At 36.6% G+C, this 24,931-nt stretch overlaps 1 protein-coding gene and 1 pseudogene across 13 annotated transcripts in view; both read left to right on the top strand.

The window, feature by feature from the left end:
- The window catches only part of ZMYM4 (zinc finger MYM-type containing 4), a 157,981-nt gene that overhangs the window by 85,032 nt on the left and 48,018 nt on the right, over positions 1–24,931 (top strand). For 9 of the 13 annotated variants that reach the window (XM_007979456.3, XM_037996892.2, XM_037996906.2 and 6 more), the window contains 5 exons: positions 11,220–11,741; positions 13,469–13,530; positions 13,885–14,055; positions 21,806–21,890; positions 22,153–22,408. In XM_007979456.3, the coding sequence (XP_007977647.1) occupies positions 11,220–11,741; positions 13,469–13,530; positions 13,885–14,055; positions 21,806–21,890; positions 22,153–22,408 (1,096 nt within the window). The remainder of the gene's footprint in view (positions 1–11,219; positions 11,742–13,468; positions 13,531–13,884; positions 14,056–21,805; positions 21,891–22,152; positions 22,409–24,931) is intronic. The other 4 variants (XM_037996926.2, XM_073007499.1, XM_073007501.1 and 1 more) reach the window with 1 other exon arrangement.
- LOC140709262 (large ribosomal subunit protein uL18 pseudogene) lies at positions 2,062–11,208 on the top strand (annotated as a pseudogene).

Below are 24,931 nucleotides of genomic sequence, written 5' to 3'. Positions count from 1 at the left end.
ATTATGTTATTCTGCTTACAAAAGTAATATGCTCTTTGAAATACTGACATGTAATAAGATATGAAAATTTTACCCAGTAAGGTGATAGTTTATTACAGTGATGTGCTTCAGTTTTAATAGACTTTTGACAGTTTTTGGTAATTGCTGAATGTTTTATCAGTTTATAGATATCTCTAATCTTCTTGATCATTGCTGCCAGAACATTAGAAATAACAGGGATCATTCTAAAAAGTAAAGTCTGTTGTAGTAGTTCTCATATTGAAAAACAATTATTTGTTTTATAAAATGGTTTATACTGTACTTCAAATTCATAATTTTTAAAGCCTTAGTGCATAAGTTGACTATTAAAGTTGGTAAAAATTAAATTCATTTCTATCAGCAATGTATCAAGTTTCAGTATTTATCACCTTTTGGTAAGCTATAAAATCAGATTGATCTAAATATTCACTGGTTTCAAACTTTAAAAAATATTTGAAACACTGTTAGAAATATATTTTGCACTGAGACATGTAGATGTGTATCTCTGTGTGTACACAAACATTTCTTGTAGCATTGCTTATTGTCATTCTATATGATACACTTCGCTTTCTGTTCTAACCCATTAAAAAAATGCTGGTTCCTTAATGTGTCCATCCCTGTAACTTGAAAGAAGACTGAGTTACTACATTGTAGTTATTATCCCATTCTCAGGTAGAGTTTTCGTTTGGTTATTGCTATATTAATAACTATGATTCTTTTTCAGTTTAGGATCATACATAAGACTTAACCATTTTTCTATTATTGTAAATGTGCTCTGATAAGAATCAGGGTCTATCACTAAAGGAGAAAACTAGAGTGGCTGTTGAGGAGCATCTAGTAGTTTTAGACACAGCCACACAATTCAGCATACTTACCAAGACTTATTGTGTTTGTTCCCAAACTTTATTAGTACTCGGCATTGTAGTTATATAAGTTTACTTGTACATTTTTTTACACTAGTGAAATGTTACTTTGAAAAGTAAACTGTTGCTTCTGTGAAAATGTGAATGCTTTAGAAAAACTAAGCAAATCAGTAAAAACATGGATGTGCAAGTGTCTTTACTTTCTCCCTCCATTTTAAAGAAACTCAGATTGCAGTCATGAAGATGGCCTATATGGTTGTGATTTATTTATTTTTATTTCATTTTTTTTGAGATGGAGTCTCCCTCTGTTGCCCAGTCTGGAGTGCAGTGGTGTGATCTTGGCTCACTGCAACCTCCCATCTCCTGGGTTCAAGCAATTCTTGTGCCTCAGCTTCCTGAGTGGCTGGGATTACAGGCATGCACGTGGCTAATTTTTGTATTTTTAGTAGAGACGGAGTTTTGCCCTGTTGGCCAGGCTTATCTCGAACTCCTGACCTCAAGTGATCTGCCTGCCTCAGCCTCCCTAAGTGCTGGGATTACAGGTGTGAGCTATGGTGTCCCGCCTGTGGTTTAGCTAAGAAAGACATATTAGCATAGCCATTATCAAAATCTTGACTGATATTAAATGATTGGTAAATGTGCTTTTGTATGTCCAAGTAAAAATAAACGTTTAAGGCATTTATATTTCATTTTTAATGATTCTTGGCTTTGACTGTTGAATTACATTGTGGTGATCTTATAAAGGGGTTTTTATTATTTAGGAAATTATATTTTTTTGAGTAGCAGTAATAGTCAGATCATCTCTTAGAAATGTTTCTGTGACAGTGGCCGAGCACGGTGGCTCATGTCTGTAATCCTAGCGCTTTGGGAGGCTGAGATGGGTGGGTCACTTGAGGTCGGGGGTTCGAAACTAGCCTGGCCAACATGGTGAAACCCTGTCTCTACTAAAAATACAAAAAAATCATCCAGGCGTGGTGGTGGGCACCTGTAATCCCAGCTGCTTGGGAGGCTGAGGCAGGAGAATTGCTTGAACCTGGGAGGCAGAGATTGCAGTGAGCTAAGATCATACCACTGCACTCCAGCCTGGGCGACAGAGTGAGACTCTGTCTCAAAAAAAAAAAAAAAAAAAAATTTCTGTGGCAAAGCAAAGTGCTAACTTAAGCTTTTATTTAAAACAAACTGCAATTACCTTGTTTTTGTTTTTCATTTTTTAATTTATATAATTTTTGTTTGTTTTTGATTTTTTAATATATGTATTTATTTTAAAGACAGAGTCTCTGTCACCCAGGCTGGAGTTCAGTGGCGTAATCATAACTCACTGCAGCCTTGAACTCTAGGCTCAAGTGATCCTCCTGCCTCAGCTTCTTGAGTAGCTGGTACTACAGGTGCGTGCCATCATGCCTGGCTTGTTTTTAAATTTTATTTGTAGAGACGAGGTCTCATGCTATGTTGCCCAAGCTGATCTGAAACTCCTGGTCTCAAGTGATCTTCCTGACTCCATCTAAAAAAAGAAAAAAGGTAGTAATCGCAAGGGATTGTTAGAGAACCATGATTTCTAAAGTTGAAATTACTGTTTTTTTTTTTTTTTGAAACGGAGTCTTGCTCTGTTGCCCAGGCTGGAGTGCAATGGAACGATCTTGACTCACTGCAACCTTTGCCTCCCAGGTTCAAGTGATTCTCCCACCTCAGCCTCGCTAGTAACTGGGATTACAGGCGTGTGCCACCACGCCCAGCTGATTTTTGTATTTTTAGTAGAGATGGGGTTTTGCCGTGTTGGCTAGGCTGGTCTCGAACTCCTGACCTCAGGTGATCCGCCCACTCCACCCTCCCAAGGTGCTGGGATTACAGGCGTGAGCCACCACGCCCGGCCAAAATTACTATTAATACTAGTTTATTTCTGAAAATTATGCTTTGATTAAAAACAAAAATGTGCCCTTCCCCCTCCCAGCGCTGCTGGGCCCGCAGGTCTCTGTCGAGCCGCAGACTCAGGTCTCTCTTCTGCAGGATGGGGTTTGTTAAAGTTATTAAGAATAAGGCCTACTTTAAGAGATACTAAGTGAAATTTAGAAGATGACGAGAGGGTAAAACTGTTTACTATGCTTGGAAATGCTTGGTGATGCAGAATAAAAATAAATACAAAACCCATAAATACAGGATGATAATTCGTGTAACAAACAGAGGTATCATTTGTCAGATTGCTTATGCCCGTATAGAGGGGGATATGATAGTCTGCGCAGCATATGCAAATGAACTGCCAAAATACGGTGTGAAGGTTGACCTGACAAATTATGCTGCAGCATATTGTATTGGCCTGCTGCTGGCCCGCAGACTTTTGAATAGGTTTGGCATGGACAAGATCTGTGAATGCCAAGTGGAGGTGACTGGTGATGAATACAATGTGGAAAACAATCATGGTCAGCCAGGTGCCGTTACTTGCTATTTGGATGCAGGCCTTGCCAGAACTAACACTGGCAATAAAGTTTTGGGTGCCCTGAAGAGCGCTGTGGATGGAGGCTTGTCTATCCCTCACAGTACCAAATGACTCCCTGGTTATGATTCTGAAAGCAAGTAATTTAATGCAGAAGTACACCAGAAGCACATCATGAGCCAGGATGTTGCAGATTACATGAACTACTTAATGAAAGAATGGGAAGATGCTTACAAGAAACAGTTCTCTCAATACGTAAAGAACAGCATAACTTCAGACATGATGGAGGAGATGTATAAGAAAGCTCATGCTCCTATACGAGAGAATCCAGTCTATGAAAAGAAGCCCAAGAAAGAAGTTAAAAAGAAGAGGTGGAACCATGCCAAAATATCCCTTGCTCAGAAGAAAGATCGGGTAACTCAAAAGAAGGCAAACTTCCTCAGAGCTCAGGAGCGGGCTGCTGAGAGCTAAACCAAACAATTTTCTATGAGGATTTTTCAGATAAAGACAATAAACTTTTTGGACAGCAACAACAACAACAAAAAACAAAACCCAAAAAAATAAAAAGGAAAACAAAAATGTGCAGGAGGAATTAATATATTAGAATATTTCACAATATTTATTTATGATAGTTGAATTCCTTAGTTGGTGGTTATACCTTGAAATGTTTGTTGGATATAGCTTAGAAGTATCAGTATACTGCTAAAACAATGACTAAACATAAGAGGGACAAAGAATGACGGTGGACTTTACCTCGAAGTATGAAATTTACTTTCATTATCAAACAAATATTGTTCTTAAATTACTTACAATAACTTTATTCTCCTTTTGCAAAATCTAAGTCTATTTGCATTTTACTGATCACAGTCTCTATTACACACAGATTTTCCTCCTGAACTCATTGCTCTTTATTAGAGCTTTCTTGTGAGCATACTACAAAGCTGTAATATTCTCAATCTTAAAAAAAAAAATCTATTTAAAAAAAAAACAAATAGGCCGGGCACAGTGACTTGCACCTAGAATTCCAGCATTTTGGAAGGCTGAGGTGGGAGGATCACTTGAGCCCAGGAGTTCAAGACCAGACTGAGCAACAGAGCAAGACCTTATCTCTACGAATAATTTAAAAATTAGTGCGCACGCGCACATGCGCGCGCACGCACACACACGCACGCGCGCACACACACACACACACACGGCCAAAGTAAAAAAAAAACCTCTATTAAGGGCCTCTGAATAGTTATCTCTGTTCCTTCGGTTCCTCTGAAGAATTATTTTATACTAGGATTCTCAAGTTATTTCCTCTCAATCTGTATTGGGATCACTCCACTCTGACTTGCGTACTCATTTTCCCACTGATGTAGCTGTTGTCAAGTTAGAAGTTAAGTTCTCAGTCTTGATTTTATCAGTCATCTCAGCAGCATTCATTATGGTTAAGTCACTCCCTCCTGTTTTCTTCATTAGCTTCTATGACACCAGCCTCCTCATTTTTCTCCTACTCTATTAGCTGTTTCTTCTTAGTGTCTTTTTCTGACTCCTTCATTTCGACCAGATTTTGCAGTACTGAAGTATGTCTGGACTCTCAGCTGTCTTCCATCTATAGTAAATAAACTCACTAGGTGATCTTATCTAGTCTCATGAATTTTAAGTACCATCTCTTCATTGATGAGTCCCAAATTTATGTCTCATTACTTGGCCAGTCTTCTCTTAACTACAGGCTAATATATCCAGCTGCCTTCTTGATATCTCCATTTGAAGATTTAAGAAGGATATCAAAATCTGCCATCCCAAAACCAAATTATTCATTCTCCCTCTTTCAGTGTGGTCCTCCCTTAGTGTTTCTGTCTCAAGAAATGACACCCTGTTGTGTTGTTCTTGACTCCTTTCATACCCAGCATCTCATATACATATCAGGCAGTGCCTCTACCTTGAAAATATATCCACATCTGACTACTATTCTTCACATCCACCATTATTTTTACCTTGGGTTTCGCTACCAGTTTTTCCTTGGGTTATTGTAGCTTCCTAAGTGGTCTTCCTGCTTCCATTCTTCTGCTCCCTATAACATTGAACACTTCATAGTACACAGAAGCTATGTGTAAAATGTATGATCCTTGTAAAACATAAATTATGTTAATTTGTCTGTAGTCTTCTAACAACTTCCTTTTACACTTACATACATTGCAATTTTTTCATATTGCTTGCAGTTTCCTAATAGACCTATCCTCTGTTTGTGTTTTCTCATTTTTTAATCACTCTTCCTATCATAGATGCAATTCCAGCCATACCATCCTTGCTTTTCCTCATATACGCCAAGCATAGTCACAGTGTCTAAAAGCCAGAAATCTTCCATGAGAAATTTGTGCTTTCATGTGTTTCAGCTACTGTGATCATAGTGTTCTGTTTTGTTCTCTTGATATAAGCTCTGAGAAACAGAAACTGTTTCTTTTATTTGGTTATAGGGATCACAAGGATGAGAAGAATTCTGATTCAGTTAAGTAATGTAACTAGTACTTATATTTTAATTGCATAAGATTTTATGCAGTCTACAGATTTATTGTGTAAGTACCAAAATTACTCATTCAAATCAGTTGCTTTGTTAGAAATTGACATCTCTGAGGCCAGGTTCTGTGGCTTATGTAATTCCAGAACCTTGGGAGGTCAAGACAGGAAGAGTGCTTGAGCCCAGGAGTTTGAGACCAGCCTGGGCAATGTAGCAAAACTCCCGTCTCCACAAAAAATAAAAAAAGAATTAGCTGAATGTGGTGGCATACATCTGTGGTCTCAGCTTTTTGGGAGGCTGAGATGGGAGGATCACCTGAGCCCAGGAGGTTGAGACTGCAGTGAGCTGTGATCATGCCACTGCACTCCAGCCTGGGTGACAGCAAGATTCTGTCTCAAGAAAAGAAAGATAGAAAAAAAAAAGAAAAGAAATTGACATCTCTGAGAAAGCTGTAAATCTCCAGTGCATTTCAAAGATTTAAAAAAAATTTTTCACTTAACATATCTTGGGAATTCATAAAGCTACCTCATTCTGTTTAACAGCTATGTAATATTCCATTAGAGGTGTGTGCTATAATTAAGTTAGCCTCACTGATGAACACATAGGCTATTTTCAGTCTTTTTCTGCTATAAATGCTCTTTTTCATCACTGTCTTGTGAGATTATATTTGCAGGATGAATTTGTAAAAGTTGAATTGTTGGGCTGAGCATGGTGTCTAACGCCTATAATCCCAGCACTTTGGGAGGCCAAGGCGGGTGGATCACCTGAGGTCAGAAGTTTGAGACCAGCCTGGCCAACATGGCAAAACCTTGTCTCTACTAAAAATAAAAATAATTAGCCGGGCGTGGTGGCAGGTGCCTGTAATACCAGCTACTCAGGAGGCTGAGACAGGAGAATCGCCTGAACCCAGAAGGCAGAGGTTGCGGTAAGCCAAGATGGCACCACTGCATTCCAGCCTGGGTGACAGAGTGAAACTTTGTCTCAAAAAAAAAAAAAAAAAAAAAAAAAAAAAAATTGAATTGTTGGGTCAAGAGTTCTGTGTATTCAAAGTATCAAAAATATTACTTAATTGCTCTTTATTAGTTTTGTACCAGTTTGCATTCCTACCAGTAGCATTTTTGACTGTAGGAGTAGGCAAACGTTTTTCTGTTAAGGGCCAGATGGTAAATATTTTGAACTTTCTTTGTATGTGTTTTAGTCTTAGGCCATAGTTTCCCAATTTTGGCCTATAGCATAGCTGCGAGACTTTTTTTTTTTCTTTTTTTTTTTTTTGGAGACAGAGTCTAGCTCTGTCACCCAGACTGGAGTGCAGTGGTGTGATCTCGGCTCACTGCAATCTCCATGTCTCGGGTTCACGCCATTCTTCTGCCTCAGCCTCCTGAGTAGCTGGGACTACAGGTGCCCACCACCACGCCCAGCTAATTTTTTTTGTATTTTTAGTAGAGACGGGGTTTCATCATGTTAGCCAAGATAGTCTCGATCTCCTGACCTCATGATCCGCCTGCCTTGCTCCCAAAGTGCTGGGATTACAGGCATGAGCCACCGCGCCCGGCCAGCTGCAAGACTTTTATCAAAACTTTTTGTTATTACCAGCTTACTGTGTGAACATGGTATCTCATTGTTTTATTAGTTTGCATTTCTCTTGTTGAACCTTAGTATTTTACTGTCTCTGAAAAGTTTGTTTGAGCCCTTTGCTTTTATATATGTATTTGGTTGTTTGTCTATATCTTTACTGAACTATAGGTCCTATCTTTATCTTTTAAGGAAATTACCCTTTGTGATATAAAATGAAATAAAAACTTTTTTTTTTTTTTTGAGGCGGAGTCTCACTCTGTCGCCCAGGCTGGAGTGCAATAGTGCGATCTTGGCTCACTGTAACCTCTGCCTCCCTGGTTCAAGCAATTCTTCTGCCTCAGCCTCCTGAGTAGCTGGGATTACAGGCGCGCGTCATCATGCCCGGCTAATTTTTGTATGTTTAGTAGAGATGGGGTTTCATCGTGTTGGTCAGGCTGACCTCTAAGTCCTGACCTTGTGATCTGCCTGCCTCAGCCTACCAAAGTGCTGGGATGACAGGCATGAGCCACCGTGCCCGGGGAAATAAAACCTTTTAAATCAGTTTATCTTTTTATTTTTTTGATTTGGTTTGTGTTTTCTCATCTCTAGCCAGTTTTAAAGTCACATTTGATCTTTTATATTTTTATTTATAACTTGATCTTTTATTCTGGATTATTTTTGGTCATTATTAGAAAGGCTTGTCTCTGTGACTCAAAAATAATTCTTCCATTGTTTCTTTAATATTATTAAAATTCTTCCATAGTTTATATTTAATATTACTGTTTTATTTCTTTATGCCTAAACTTAGATACATGTGTAAAATTTTTTTGATGTGAGTTAGGGATCTCATTTTTCGATATGACTACCCTTTTCTTCAAATACTATATCCTGAATTTAAATGTAGTGATAAGGAGCTGGGTGCAGTGGCTCATGCCTGTAATCCCAGCAGTTTGGCAGACTGAGGTGGGCAGATTGCTTGAGCTCAGGAGTTCCAGACCAAACTGGGTCTCTACAAAAAATACAAAGATTAGCTGGATGTGGTGGCATGTGCCTGTAATCCCAGCTACTCGAGGCTGAGGTGGGAGGATTGCTTGAGTCCCAGGGCAGAGGTTGTAATAAGCTGAGATCATGCCACTGCACGACAGCCTGGGTGACAGAGCCAGATCCTGTCCCAAAAAATGAACCAACTAACTAACTAAGTAAATGTAGTGATATGGAAAGTTGCTTACAATATTACTTCTTAGTATTGACTTCTCATGTACTGTAGAACTCAGTGTTCTGACTACATAAAATGCCTAAATTACAGAGCACGTCCTATGTGGTCAGCTACTTATGATGAAACGTTGAGATGACTCACCTGTAAGTTCTTCAGCATACATCTCATAAAATTTTAGCATCTGTTTTGCTATCTGTTGTCTCATTTGATTATTTTAGAAAGTATAAACAATTTTTCCAAATCTTATTGCCTCTATGTTTATTAGCAAACGTTCTTATGATATAAACAAACTTTTCTCTCCTTCCCTTTGACATTATGGACTCAAATTATTTACCCTCATACTGTTTCTAATTTTCTGTTTATTTTTTCTAGCTCTGTGAGTAGGAAGAGTCATACCTATCTCTTTCATCATTTTCTCCCTAGAACCTAGCACAATATCTACCACAGGGTGGTTTCCTAATAAATATGTACTGAATGAGTGAATACTTCAGGCAGTGGGGAGCTATTGAAGAATCTCAGGGGAGGGTGTAATGTGAAATGACTTATATTTTGGAAAGGTAATTCTGGTGTCATTAAGGAAGAGAGCAACCTGAGCAAAGCTCAGAAAAAAAAAAAAAAAAAAAAGAAACAGAGGATTGCCCTGTCACATCACCCGGGCTGGAGTGCAGTGGCACAATTATAGCTTGCTGTAGCCTCAAACTCTTGGGTTCAAATGATCCTCCTTCCTCAACCTCCTGAGTAGCTAGGACTGCATGTGTGTACCACTACACCTGGCTGATTAAAAAAAAAATTTTTTTTTGTAGAGATGGGCTTTTGCTATGTTGCCCAGGCTGGTCTTGAACTCCTGGCCTCGAACAGTCCTCTGGCCTCGGCCTCCCAAAGTGCTAAGATTATAGGTGTGAGCCACTGTGCCTGGCCCAGGAAAGCTTTCCTTTGGATTCTGTATCAGTTAGGACCTGATTACAGATAATCCAACTCAAATCAACTTAAGAGGAATTTATGGGATTTATGGCATCCAGAGAAGGGTTGAAAAACCAGCCACATGAAGGATGTAACCGGGCTTCAGGAACAAATCAGAGCAAGGATGCTAATGCCACTAATATTTTTAGTCTTCGCCTCACTCTGTTTTTATCAGTTCCAGTTTGTTTGCTGATGGACCAATTAAATGTAGTCTGGGCATAGAGTTTATAAGGGTATGGTTGCTTCCTGAGTATACATGTGGATTGAATTAGTATACCTTTGAAGGTATTGTAGAATCCAGCAGGAGATGTGGAGTATTAGATCTAGGTGCTAAGTGGAAAAGATGGATTTGAGAGAGATAAGAAGTAAAGTTGACAGAATTTGTCCAGGGGGAAATCTTGAGCACCTGCTGGTTTGGTGAATCTGTTAACCATCTGAGGGAAATATAAGAAGCATGTGCTTGGAATGGGAGGGAACATGATGAGTTTTGATATTAGAGATGCTAAGTTGGAGAACGTGTAGGAGCTAGTTGAATGTAGACTTCTGAAATCTTGGAAGAAAGGTCTAAGCTTAAGTGCTTAGGAAGTCAATAGCAAAGGTAAGTGTTACGGAGGTGAACAAAACAGCTCAGTCTGAGTGTGAAAGTAAAGAGAATGGGAATCTTGCAGAGAAACTAATATTGAAGTGATGTGAACAGAAGGAGTGTAAAATAAATTAATAAGGCAATTAAGGAAAGTAAGAAGAAGTAAGAGTACCAAAGAATCCAAAGGAATTTTATCCATGAGGGATATGCCACTTAGGGACTGAAAAAAGTCAATTCGCTTTGAGCATTGGGAGATCATTGATGATGTTAATGAGAAAAGTTCCAGTGGAAAGTTGGGAGCTGATTGTATTAAGCTCAAAGGGTTAATGGATAGAGGTGAAGTAGAAGCAAACTATGTAGAATTTTTTTCCTACAAGTTTGTGAAGGGAAGATGAATGAGGGCATTGTAGGGCTAGGGGGTTGCTTTGTTTTGTTTTGGAATGGGAGAGATTAGTATATATTAGTAGTTTTGAACAGTAAATAATTTTTTATTCTAGGTTGGAGAAAATTTATTTTTATGTTTAAATACTAACTGCCATAAGTGTTTGTTTGTGTTAGTGCAGAGAAAATGGGACTCAGACCAAAGGACTTGAGTGCTGATCTCAGTTTTACCTGAATAATCGCCATAATAATTATAATTACCATTTTATATTCCCTTCTATTTGTCAGTCATTGTGTTAGTAGGTCTTTTATACATACTATCACTAATCCTCACCACAAATTAATCTCCAAGGTGAGTATTATGCTGTTGTATAGATAGACTCTAAGAGTTTACTTTTCAGGATTACATCGATTTTCAGGATCATGCTTTGATTTCAACACAGATATGTCTGATTCTGAAGTTGGTGCTCTTTTCTCTATATCACACAGCTTTCTTTTCTAACCTGAAGTAGTTTCTCAAGTTTTGGCTCCTCGTTTCCTTAACTGTCAGATAAGAATAGTCATATCTGTCACACCCATATCAAAGTGTTAAATGAATACTATGGTAATATCTGTATTATGTTTGAAAAAATATTTATTTGGTTAAATACCAAACTGACCTTATCATTGTGGTCTTTAGCACTATCGTTTGTCTAAACAGTATTTTACTTTTTAAGGTGGTGGTATCATGGATACAGAAATGTCTGAAGATATAGACCACAACTTAACTCCTACCCTTGACAGCATGTCTTATGGAATGCCGAATCAAACAGGATCTGAAAATTCATTGCTGGATGAAGATGATTATTTTTTGAACTCTGGGGATCTTGCAGGAATTCCAGTCGTTGGTAGTGACAATGAGGATGAACAGGATTTTAGTTCAAAGGACAATCTTGTGTCTTCAATTCATACTGATGATAGCTTGGAAGTAGAGAGAAGAGTCACACAGCATGAATCAGACAATGAAAATGAAATACAAATTCAAAATAAGTTAAAAAAAGACTTTCCTAAACAGTTTGATCAGGTTTCTGTCTTTAAATCAATACGGAAAGATTTTAGTCTAGTAAGAGAAAACAGCAAAGAGACATTTTCTGGAAAGGAGAAAAATAGAGACCTAACTTATGAACGTGAAAAACGGTTGGATAAACCCCATAAAGATTTGGATTCAAGGTTGAAAAGCAGTTTTTTTGATAAAGCAGGTAATAATTGTTGGAATTAGAACCATAAAACACAATTAAAAATTACTGATCATAATATATAACTTTTATTACTTTTGATGTTAAGTGAAGTATGAACGGTTAAATTCATTGTAAGCTTGTCATTTTTCTTTTGTCCTTGTTCTTTGCAGAGTGACTGAATTTCTCCCAGTAACTTTTGGTAATGGTATAAATGGTTGAAAATAGCTCTAAACCTCATTTCTCCCTCCCCTGGTTGCAATGTTTTGATGAGAAAGGCAAGATACTTGAATCACCTGTTCATTTTCTTTGGTTGAACATTGGAACCTGAAGTTGGATTTAACTTCTTTGTGCTGTAAGCACTAATTCAAACTGCTGTCTCACCACTTAGTCCAAATTAGGGAGTTTTTATTTTATTTTTTAAATTTAATTTAATTTTTTGTTTATAAACTCTCACCTCTATCTGAAAGGGAGATTTTTTTAAAAAAAAATTTTCTAATTTATGTTTTAGAAGTTTCTTGAGGTTTCTCCTGAGCCTCTTTGCCCGGTGTACCCTGTACTTTAGCTGTAGTTAACATTCTTGAATATATCATATATTTCCTTCTATGCCTTCCTTTCCTCCTGCTATTCCATTTGCCTGCATGTCATTTTCTCTCTGTATATTTGCTTGTGAAAGTACTTCTTATCCAACAATGCCTAACTCATAAACCTCTTCTACTCTGTCATCATTCTAACTGCTCTACGTCAAGAATGAATTGTTTCCTTATTTATATTTCCACAGCGTTTTCATGCCTCATTATTTATTTATAGTACTTATCACACAGTATTATAGTTCTGTATACCTACTAGTGTAGGAGTTGAGGGCCAGATTTTATCTTACTCATCTTTGTATTCTTGGGGCCTAACCTAGTGTAGTAAAATAGTAATTATTCAATAAATGTTCACTAGCTGTGAAGGAAAGCGAGTATTCTATACCAGTCCTTGTATTTCTTCTAACAATGCTAGGAAATGTATGGTAGAAAGAACAAACCAGTATCGTTAAAGAGACAGCTTTTGAGTATGTACAAGGCTGTGTGAGGATATACTATGTTTTTCTCTATAATTCAGTATATATTTCCAGTATCCCTTCTTGGGGTATGAGAGTCATGTTTCTCAAGGAACATAATGTCTAGTAGTAGAATGGACAAGACAGGTCTGGCAGTAGAAGTGCCAATGTCCAGTGGAATAGCATAAGATTTAATTTACAGTTAAAGACAATGGTAGAAGAGCTTGTCATAAGGCAGTTCAAGAAGGTATCTTTCAAATAACTGAAACAGTGTGTTTTAGGGATACTTAGAAGAGAGATGATTTTTAACTTATTGAACAGGGAGGGTTTTATAGAGGAGAGGTGAATTTTTGACTGAGCTGAGTCTGGAAAACTATAAAGATTAGGATAGACAGAGGGGACTTGGAACAGAATAAGTAGAAATGGGGGAGAACAAACACAAGTAATTTTCAGAGCAAAAATAATTGTTTTTTTTTAGGTTTGAGCAAGGAAAAAATGTAGGGTAAGGCTAAAAGTTAGGTGGGGCCAGATTGTGCAGAACTTCGAGTGAAAATACCTTTTGGGTGTTTTTGGGACCCAATTCACTCTAACGAGCATCTTTGTTGGAAAAGAGAGGTGGTTATCAAATGATAGCTTTTTAGGTCACTCTTTATAAGATTTGTTATTCATATACATGTGTTTGTTTGTTTTTTTTTCCTTTCAATAGCTAATCAAGTTGAAGAAACATTACATACCCATTTACCACAAACCCCAGAAACAAACTTTAGGGTAAGTTTTCAGTGTGTATGTAGATTGCTGTAACTGTGACAAGTGTCAAAGTTTTCTTTATGTCACTTTCTAAATTCTAACAATGTATTAGGTAGAGCACTGAATTTTTTTTTTTTTAATTTGCTTAATATTTGTGTAAGGTCATCATTGGAGACATTCTAAAAAGCCTCAACTCTTAGGGTCTTTGTTTGTATTTGGTATTTAGACATATAACACATTTACTTTTAGGCATAGGGACACTAATGAATGTCCATAGAGTTCTTCATTTCCAATGAGCTTTTCTTTGGGTGTTAAACCTGAAGAGGAATCATTTTTAAATCTGAATATTTATTAATCCTTTATATTGTGTTTTAGGATTCCAGCTACCCATTTGCCAATAAAGAATCCATTGGTTCGGAACTGGGGAATTCCTTTGCATCAAATATTAGAATTAAAGAAGAACCTTTGGATGATGAGTATGACAAAGCAATGGCACCACAGCAGGGACTACTAGACAAAATTAAAGATGAACCTGACAATGCTCAAGTAAACATTTCACCTTTTTTCCCCCCTTCTTTTTGTTCCACACATTGAATTATTCATTTGAGAGAGGAAGTGCTTAAGAAATGAAATAGTTTGTTGACAGGGTGAAAGGAAACTCTTAAAGAAGGTTGAGGCTATTTGAATTACCGTATAAGGCATTAATGAGCTGTATGAAACTTTTCCTGAGTAGTAATTAAGGCTTTTAATCATCTGTGTTTCTTAACACCACTGTGATTTTTGCAATGCATTTTAGTGCAAGGATTTGAGAAGTATACAGCAGATATGGTTGAAGGTTTATGGTAGTTTATGGGTTTGTGGTGCAATCAAGTTTATGTAGGATAGTAAGCCTTTTGCAGTTAATGCTAATGAAGTACAGGCTATATATGGATTTAAATATTTTTCAGGAGGGGTTAATGGACAGATCATCTTTGGAAGGGTTAATTGATTGAAGAACCAGTTCATTGGATTAGTGGATAGAAGGTAAAGGAGGCTTTGACGAATGATACGTGATTCCAAGTTTGAGATCTGTGAGTAATAAGAGTGAAGGTAGAACTCTGCTATTTCAAGGTTGCTCTGGAGATAAAATCATAGAGATCTTGTAACTGTGAGGTCCTGAAGTCAGCTAAGCTATCCATGCAGTTAATGATGTTGCTATTGTTGGAATAGAAGGAAAAAGTTATATCAGATGCTGCAATCATTTTGAAGTGCAAGAAGGGGTCCAAGGGACGAGTATGCAATAGCAGCAATTATTTGAGGGTATCTGTGTTTTGTACAGACGGTATGAATTGGCTGTTTTTCTGAAATGACATTTAATCTGGGGGAAGCTTATATTTTCCTATCTTTCTGTTTGTATTAGAGGGTTTGAGACTGTCAGACTTCTGTGAAAGTGCTTTCTTCTTCTTTTCTTTCTTTCTTTTTGTTTTTTTTTTTTTCCTTTCCTTTTTTTTTTTTTTTTTTTTTTTTTGAGACAAGGTCTTGCTCTGTTGCCCAGGCTGGAATGCAGTGGTGCAATCACTGCTCACTGCAACCTCAACCTCCCAGGCTGGAGTGAACTTCCCAGCTCAGCCTCTCAAGTAGCTGGGACCACAGGCGTGTACCACCACACTGGCGAATTAAAAAAAAATTTGGTAGAGGGGCCCGAAGTGGTGGCTTATGCCTGTCATCCCAGCACTTTGCAGGCTGAAGCCAGCAAATCACTTGAGGTCAGGAGTTCCAGACCACCCTGACCAACCTGGTGAAATCCCATCTCTATTAGAAATACAGAAAATTAACCAGGCATGGTGGCGGGTGCCTGTAATTCCAGCTACTTCAGAGGCTGAGGGAGGAGAATCACTTGAACCCAGGAGGTGGAGGTTGCAGCGAGTCGAGATTGCGCCACTGCCCTCTAGCCTGGATGACAGAGTGAGACTCCATCTCAAAAAAAAACCAATAAAAATAATAATATATATATATTTTTTGGTAGAGTAAGTTGCACAGGCTTGTCTCTAACTTCTGTGAGCACAGAATTAGGGATAAATAGATGTCTCAACACCTGGGGAAAGTTCATGTGGCAGTATATCCTTCAGAAGACTACAACTATGTCTATACAAAGGGCAGATCTTGTATCTCTTCTCCTGCCCCAATGTGGGTATGCTGGCAGGGTACCAAAATCATCTCTTTCTTTTGTACTTGACCCATGTGACACTTCCTTGGGACAAAAAGGCACTTGAAGCATAAACCAAATACAGTAGGGGTAGAGAACACTGAGAAGGTTATTAGTATTGTTGTTTTCAAAACAGTCAGAGGTTCCATTGGCTAGAGAATATAAATAGGATGGAACAGATAGAAACACTTAGATTTTTATATACTTATTCAGAATTATAAAATGTGTTATAAAATACTGAATATGAATGTGAAGTTTCATCATGATTATGGAGAAGAACTTCCCCAAAGACTCCCTCCCAGATTGATTGGACTTGAGAATTAAGCAGTAATGTGAGTAGATCCTGGGCACAAGATCCAAAAACATTCTTTACCCTGACCCCACAATAAGGCACTTGCAGTATGTGAGTGGATAGAGCTAGGTTTTCCCTGAGGAGTCCTTTTTGTTGTCAGCCATACCAGTCCTATAGGATCAGACCTTTGATAATTCTTCTAGAAATCCCCCCAGAGCAGCTCATGTTTTAAACTAGATACATGATTCTTTCCTTCTTTTCTTTTTCTTGTCTTTTCCACACCCTTTTCCACCTTCCCTCTTTCTTTTAGAGGAGTATCGCCTTTCAGTATTGCATAACTTATTACTTTTATTCATTTCCCATGTACTGGAAAAGGGAACTCTAGTGTATTATTTTATTAGTCTCAAAAAAGTACTATTAGCCTCTCGTAAAATACCGATAGATTTTACAGTTGTGGTCAGCGTTTACTTTTGACCATCCAGTTATCAGTAACTTTTTTCATGGTTCAATACAATCATAGCTTTAGTTTATGGCACCTTTTCAAAACTTCCTTGGCTTTTCTTTGTGCTTAATTTAGGTAGTTTTGCTTTTAGCTCACTTGCTAATTCTCTTTTTTACACAATTCATTTTGGTCCTAATTTCTTTACTTTCCTGTATAAACAAGGTGCTGACTTGTGTGTATATGTATTTAACTTCCTCTACCCATTTGCTCTTGGTTATTTCTTCAGTTATGATATTCTGGATTTGCCAGTCATCGTCTGTCCTCCTGCCTCTATTACTGGCATGATATCATTAGGGGTCTCAGTTTCATTTCTTCATTCTAATTCTATTGCATGTTTCTATAATGTTTTCTGTAGTACTTTTACAGTTACAGATGCTTTTACATGTACTGTGTTGCTTAATTCTCCTAACAACCCTATTTAAGATGGCCAGAGTAAAGGATGTTAACATTTGTAGATGAGAGAGCTGAGAGATACAGAGATTTAGTTACTCAGGCCTCATGGCCAGGAAGGAGTCAATCTGGGGTCGTAATCAAAGTATTTTTTTTTTTTTAGTGTACTAATCTTTCTGTAAATAAAAGTTGTTTAATTTTTAAAATACCTAGAGAAGGTTTCAAAATAGATACTTTAAACAGAGCCAGAGACCTCATTTTCCTCATTTCCCTTTTCTATAGGTTCTAAAATCTGTACATTCAGTAAATACTACATTAAAATCATGATTTCTTTTTCTTCTTGCTCATAATGATAGAGGGAGAGCTGATGTGTAGTCTCTCATTGAAAGAACTCAATTAAAATGGGAAAGCAAATGAACTAATTGTCATAATAGTGATTCATACAGTTTTGGGAAGAAAATGTGATAATTCAAATGTTGGGGCTTTGTTTTAGCCATGTTGAGTTAATTTGGCAATAGAAACTGTTACTCATTTCTAAAATACTTTCATGGGATATTAATATTGGTCTTCATTTGTAGTAAACTAAGAAAGTAAAGGTATTGGTATAGGATTTGTTTTGTTTTGTTTTGACATGTGTTTTTCTGCTTCTGAAAGCTTTTGGGTTACCAATTAGATGTTTACTTCTCAGAAAATATTTATTAGTTATTTGCTAGTCATTGATTTATCAAATACTTGTGGAATTAGTGATCATGGGAGGATACAAACATAAACCAAGCATGATTGTGCCTTGAAGGCATTGTGGACCATACAGACAGTACTTAAGATGTATACTATTTTACTATATTACATAAATAATATGTACTCAAGGCTAAAGGAATCCAACAGAAGTTTGCAATAGCCATCACAGAGACTAAGAGAGCTGACCGGAGACCGTTAATGTATGCCAATGAGTACTGGTTGTTTCTGGAGTTTTCTGAGATTAAAATAAAAATATTTAAGGAAATTTTCTTTAATACACTATATAATGAAGGAATGTCATGATTAGTTGATGTTAGAAAATCTTTTAATACATACATTTCATCAGCAGATCAAATAGGAGTATCTACAATAGTCACTTTATTAGATGCCAAAAGACATCTCATGTAATTCAGCCATTTCTTACAATAGATTTTTTTCTTGATCATGATAAGGAACTACTACTTCAGATCAGTAACAGTTATTGAAGTTCAAGTAAAATGATGCAAACTTTCTGTTAATATTACTAAAAGAATACAAGTTGCGGATGTCATCGTTATTATTTAACTCTTGTTGGATTTTTATTCCAATCCATGTTAAAGAAATTAGAAGAAAAAATAATGGAAAAAGGGAAATAAAATTATCACTTGCTATTAAGAATATTTATGAAAGAATTAATAGAATTCATGAAAATTTAGTGGAGTACATAGTTGAATTATACCAATATTTCTGTAAACTTCCTAGTTAGATGATATAATGAAAAAGATACACTATTCCCAGCAGCAACCAGTACTTACGTCAAATATAACTTGAAATAATGAAGAAACCATCTTTTTAAGTGTAAGAAATATGAAGATGTCAGTTATTTTTAAATTAAGATTTAAGGCCGGGTGTAATCCTGTAATCATGATCACGCCTGTAATCCTAACAATTTGGGAGGCCAAGGGAGGTGAATCACTTGAGGTCAGGAGTTCAAGACCAGCCTGGCCAACATGATGAAACCCTGTCTCTACTAAAAAATACAAAAATTAGCCGGGCATGGTTTTGCACGCCTGTAATCACAGCTACTCAGGAGGCTGAGGCAGGAGCCTCACTCGAGTCTGGGAGGTGGAGGCTGCAGTGAGCTAAGATCGTGCCATTGTACCCCAACTTGTGGGACAATAGTGAAACTCCATCTCAAAAAAAAAATTGAGATTCAGATTTGATGCAATTCTGATGAAAATATCAAGTTAGGTTACGAAGTTTTGTAGAAGAATAATAGGCATGCACTTACACACACTTATTACATATATATTCTAAAAAATGGATGGAAAGGTTGAGAGCGGCAAACACTGTTAAATGGATGAACATCATATAATTCATTGCTTTCTTTTTTTTAAAAAAGATGGAGTTTCACTCTTGTTGCCCAGGCTGGAGTGCAATGGTGCAATATCGGCTCGCTGCAACCTCCGCCCCGCCCCCGCCCTGGGTTCAAGTGATTCTCCTGCCTCAGCTTCCTGAGTAACTGGGATTACAGGCGTGCGCCGTGTCCCGGTAATTTCTGTAATTTTAGTAGAAACAGGGTTTCACCATGTTGGCCAGGCTGGTCTCAGACTTCTAACCTCAGGTGATCCGCCGAGCTTGGCCTCCCAAGGTGCTGGGATTACAGGTGTGAGCCACCACGCCTGGCCATAAACATTCTACAGTTAGTTTCATTAGGATAGCATGATGTGATAAGATTAGTCAGACTGAAAATGATATAGAAGAGATAGCCCAAAAACAGACATTATTTTTTAAGAATTGGATATATTTATCAGTGGCAAATGAAAGGAATTCACTGTTTAGAGAAAGAAAAAGGGGTGGGCATGGTGGCTTACGCCTATAATCCCAGCACTTTGGGAGACTGAGGTGGGTAGATCACTTGAGGTCAGGAGTTCAAGACCAGCCTGGCCAACATGGTGAAACTCCGTCTCTACTAAAAATACAAAAATTAGCTGGGCGTGGTGGCAGGTGCCTGTAATCTCAGCTACTTGTGAGGCTGAGGCAGGAGAATCACTTGAACCCGGGAGGAGAGGTTGCAGTGAGCTGAGGTTGAGCTAGCCTGGGTGACAGAGCAAAACTCTGTCTCAAAAAGAAAAAAAGAAAAAAAATAAAAGTTCATTATACATCAAAATGAGTAAATTCCAAATGGAATAAAGCAGGGGTTGGCAAATTATTAGTGGTGGGCCAAATCCAGCCCTCCACCCCCCCCATTTTTTTTGTTTTTCCACCCACTGCTTTTATAAATAAAGTTTTATTTGAACATTGCCACATTCATTCATTTACATATTATCTGGGTGCTTTTACTCCGTCAGAGGAGAATTGAGTAGTTGGGACAGAGACCATGTGGCCTGCAAAGTCAAAAGTATTTGCTATCTGGCCCCTTACAGATAAAGTTTGCTGACCCCTGGATTAAAGGACTGTATTATTATAAAAACGAAACTATTTTCTTATTCTTTTAATGTGGAAATAAAACTTTGTAAGAGATAGAAGAAATCACAAAGGTAAAGACTGTCAGATATTTTTGACATAAAAATGGAAATAAATATATAAAATTTTAACTCAAAGTACACATTGAGGAAATGTTGATAACAAATGCTACTGAGAGTTAATACTATTCCATTATAATGTACTTTTTGTAAATGAACATTAAAAAATAGCTGCAAATTGAAACAAAGTGGGAAAATACTTTTAAATGGTGTTTTTTCATAAATTACTGGAGTAAATATAATTAAAAACATTTTTTGGGGAGGAAAACAATCTGTCATTATGTATCAAGAACCTTTACTATGTACCTGTTTACCTAGTAGTTCCACTTTAGGAATTCTTTTCTTGGGAGATAATCCTAAATACAGGAGTATGAATATTCACAAAGATATTCATCGTGGCATTGCTCATTGTACTGAATATGCGGAAACATTAAATGGACCAACATTGTGTTGTGGTTATATAATCTCAGTGCCATGTGGGGCCATTGGAGCCTGAGGCAGAAGGAAAAAATCAGTAATACTGATTTGATATTTCTTTAAAATTTTGATATTTTGCTCATCATGGACCTTGCATAAATTTGATTTTTAAAAATACTGTGTTAAAATATTATCTTGATTACTGAGGTTTTTGGTGCCCCCTTAATTTTGTACCTGAGGCATGTGCCTCACTCACCTCATCCCAGTCACATCTCTGTAATGTGTTACGTTTCTTAAATAATATATATTTGTATGTCTCAAACTTGAGTAATGTGCCGACACCTCCCCACCACAAAAAAGGAGATCTATCTGAGGTACTCCAGAATTCCAAGAATAAGTGGTCTTGCAGAGTTTTTGCATGTTTCATATGATAAACAATATGATAAACAATTAAAATAAAAGTTAAATCTATTATGTAATGATTTTAGAATGCAATCCTGTAACTGTAAAAAGCAAACAGCACTGAAAAGTTGTAGTAGAACTCAGTTATATGGTGGTTACCCATGACTTAAAATATGTGTATGTGCACATAAAAATCATTGAAATAAAAACAAAATTTAAATAGCATTCTTTTAGAATTTTCAGACTACGTAGACCTCAGGAATTCTTGGACTTCAGTTTTGGAAACACTGGTATATTTAGCCATTATAAGTTATTTTGGAGTAATATACTAATATACAAAAGTTCATATAATTCAAATGAGCAAAAAATCAGTTTATAAGAATGGTATATTTGGTATAATTACGACTTATTGAGAAATAAAACCTCTGTATTGAGGTGGGGAAAAGACTGGAAAGAAATATACCCAAAGAATAACAGTGGTTGTTTTGGGATGATTAAAATATGATTAGATTTTTTTCTTATTTTTATTTATCTAAATTTTCTATAGTGATTGTGTATTACTTTTATAATAAACAGTAACTTATAATACTTTAATAAAATTAAAGAAGATTTTTCAAAAATAATTTATAAATACTTAGTAGTGTCACAGACTACTTTCATTTTTTCCTTCTTACACTCCTAGCATATACATATTATACCCATATTTAATTATAGTTTGCTTGCTGTTTTGTATTTTATTATTTCTTATTAATGTTTTAAACATTTTCCACCTCTTTATAGTGGTAGTAAAATGTCTTGAATGTCTGGATGTCTTTAGATATTTATTCTTTTCTCTATGTATTTATTTATTTTTTTCTTCTTTAAAGGAGTATAGTCATGGCCAACAGCAAAAAACTCAAGAGGGGGAACTGAAAATTAGTGCTGTGTTTTCAGTCAGTGGCAGCCCTCTTGGTAAGAAACAGACCTGAATAAATGGATTGTGTATATTCTGACCAATATGATTGAGAAGAAATTCTGCTTGTATTAATTAACTAGGCAGCTCTCTCTACCCACTTAGGATGCCTTTAAATTGTATATTGCATAATTACTATTGGGTTTCAAGACTAGCTCTAGAAGAGAAAGAATGTCTACTTAAAATTCATGGTAAAAAGTAAAACATTTTTTTCTTTCAATTTTTTTTTTTTTTTTTTTTTTTTTTTTTTTTTTTTTAAAGCTCCACAGTTGACTACTGGCTTTCAGCCCTCACTGGCGTCATCTGGCATGAATAAAATGCTTCCTTCAGTTCCAGCCACAGCTGTTCGAGTTTCCTGTTCTGGTTGTAAAAAAATCCTCCAGAAGGGGCAAACTGCTTATCAGAGAAAAGGGTCTACTCAGCTATTCTGCTCCACACTGTGCCTCACTGGATATACAGTTCCACCTGCCCGCCCACCGCCTCCTCTCACCAAGAAAACTTGTTCAAGTTGCTCAAAGTATAGCAGAATTCTAAATTATCTTTTTTGTTTCTTTCCTTTCTCTCAGCATACTTTGTTCTTAGCCCATGTATTACGTTTGATATTCCACATTTACTCCTTTTTTTTTTTTTTTTTTTTGAGAAATACATTATTTTCTGTCTGCTTTCAGTTGTTGCTTTTCAGTCTTCCAGGTGCTAGGTGCTCAACTTGTTTTTTAGCTTTCAATAATGTTACTTTTATGTATTGTTTTTGAAACCAGCTCTCCCATCCTTGTTAGTTGAAGTACCTAATATAACAAAAAGTGCACATTTAGGGATATTGTATTACAGCAGTATTTTATCTTATAACTATAGGCAATAGATATTTAAATCCAACAAATATTTAAAGTTATATTTCCTGTTATGTAATTTGAATTTATTTAATACTTTTCTTCTTAACCTTAAATGGCTTCCAGTGTATATATTTTTATTTTCTCAATATCTCTGAACTACCTCATTGTGTCCATTGGAATGTTAAATAACAAAAAAGGGGTATGACCGTATGACTGTAATAAGGTCATCCTGATATATTTGAGGAATACAAAATAACTTTGACTAATTTTGTGATTGTTAGAAACAGTTTAAGTCAGAAAAAGAGGAATAATGCTCTTGTTCTGAAACACTCTATAATCAGGCTACTCAAACCATGATTCATTTATTACTTTAGGCAGTAGTGTTTATAGTTCCTCACACAGATGCTGCACTTTGTCTGCCTGGAGAGGAAAAAAAGATACTCCTCCTCCTAGTTCAGTTAAGAGATGTTTAAAAGAAATTTAAATGTGGTTAGAAGTTTTTCTGGAAGTTAGTTATATGTACATCGTTTATGCTTCATTTTTTTAAAATGACTGAAAGAGTAAATTTTGGTTATATTTGAGGCAGCTTAAATATATACTGTAACTTATGTATGCAAATGTAGATTTGACTTCAGTTTTCTTCGGAATTTCTATTTTTATTGTAAAATTGCCACTATTTAAAAGAAAAATAGAAACTTCTGCAACTTTTTGTTTTGGGACTATCTTTTAAGTTAATTACACATTCTTTTGAATAGCTTCTGTGCTATCAGTTTTTATCTCCTGAGTGCTTATTTACTGTTCACGTGTGGCTAAAAGCCATTTAGAATCATGTATATTGATTAAAGTGTAGATTAAGATATTTTATATCAATTTTTGTTCAAAAATGAAATTTGATTAAATAAGATTGGTGCTTTTGTGACTTTCAATGCCTTTTGTGAAGGAATTTATAAAAGGGAATTTAAAAAATATATCTTTGAGTTATGTTGTCATTGTTAGAATAATTATCCCAGGGCTATTTTGAGTGATAGATTTTGATTATTATTTTTTAAATTTATTTCGTTAGAACATAAACCATGAGGAAGTAGTTGGGGAAGGTGCCAGGGAATTTTGGTTGAAGGATATGAAATTTTTTAGTTACGAAGAATTGAAGGTCTGTTGTACAATATGGTGACTATAGTTAATGATAATTGTATTCTTGAAAAATGGTGAGAATGGATATAAAATGTTCTCACCACGAAAGCAGTAACTGAGGGAATGCAAATATTAATTAGCTAGATTTAGGGATCGCACAGTGTGTGTGTATACACACAGACACACAGACACACATATACACATACACAGGTTGAGTGTCTCTTACCTGAAATGCTTGGGACCAGAGGTGTTTCAGATTTTGGATTTTTTAAAAGGTTTTGGGATATTTGCATTATATCTACTAACTGATGGAGCATTTCTAATCTGAAAATCTGAAATTTGAAATGCTCCAATGAGCATTTCCTTTAAATATCATGTTGGCGCTAAAAAAGTTACAGATACTGGGAGCATTTTGGATTTCTGGATTAGGGATACTCAGCCTGTTCCTCAAAATATGATGTCATGGCTGGGTGTGGTGGTTTACACCGGTAATCCCAGCACTTTGGGAGGCTAAGGCAGGTGGATCACTAGAGGCCAGGAGTTCAAGACCAGCCTGGCCAACATGGTAAAACCTCCATCTCTGGTAAAATTACAAAAATTAGCTGGGCTTGGTGGCGCATGCCTGTAATCCCAGCTACTCAGATGGGTGAGGCACAAGAATCACTTGACCCTGGGAGGTAGAGGTTGCAGTGAGCCAAGAGTGCACCACTGCACTCCAGCCTGGGTGACAGAGTGAGACACTATCTCAGAAAAAAAAAAAGAAAAGAAAATTATGTTGTACACATAGTAAATACATATAATTTATATCAGTATAAATAAATATATATCTCTGCACACACACACACCTCCACAAGGGTAGGAACTTTGTGTATCTACTTTAGTATACCCAGTACAGTAAATGCTTAATAAGTATTTGTTGAATGGGAGAATTAATGATCCTAACTTTTTTTTTTTTGAGACGGAGTCTCGCCGCTCTGTCGCCCAGGCTGGAGTGCAGTGGCGCAGTCTCGGCTCACTGCAAGCTCTGCCTCCCGGGTTCATGCCATTCTCCTGCCTCAGCCTCCCGAGTAGCTGGGACT

The sequence above is a fragment of the Chlorocebus sabaeus genome, chromosome 20, assembly GCF_047675955.1.
Source record: "Chlorocebus sabaeus isolate Y175 chromosome 20, mChlSab1.0.hap1, whole genome shotgun sequence".
Lineage (NCBI taxonomy): Eukaryota > Metazoa > Chordata > Mammalia > Primates > Cercopithecidae > Chlorocebus > Chlorocebus sabaeus.
This window is presented reverse-complemented; position numbering and strand designations above follow the sequence as displayed.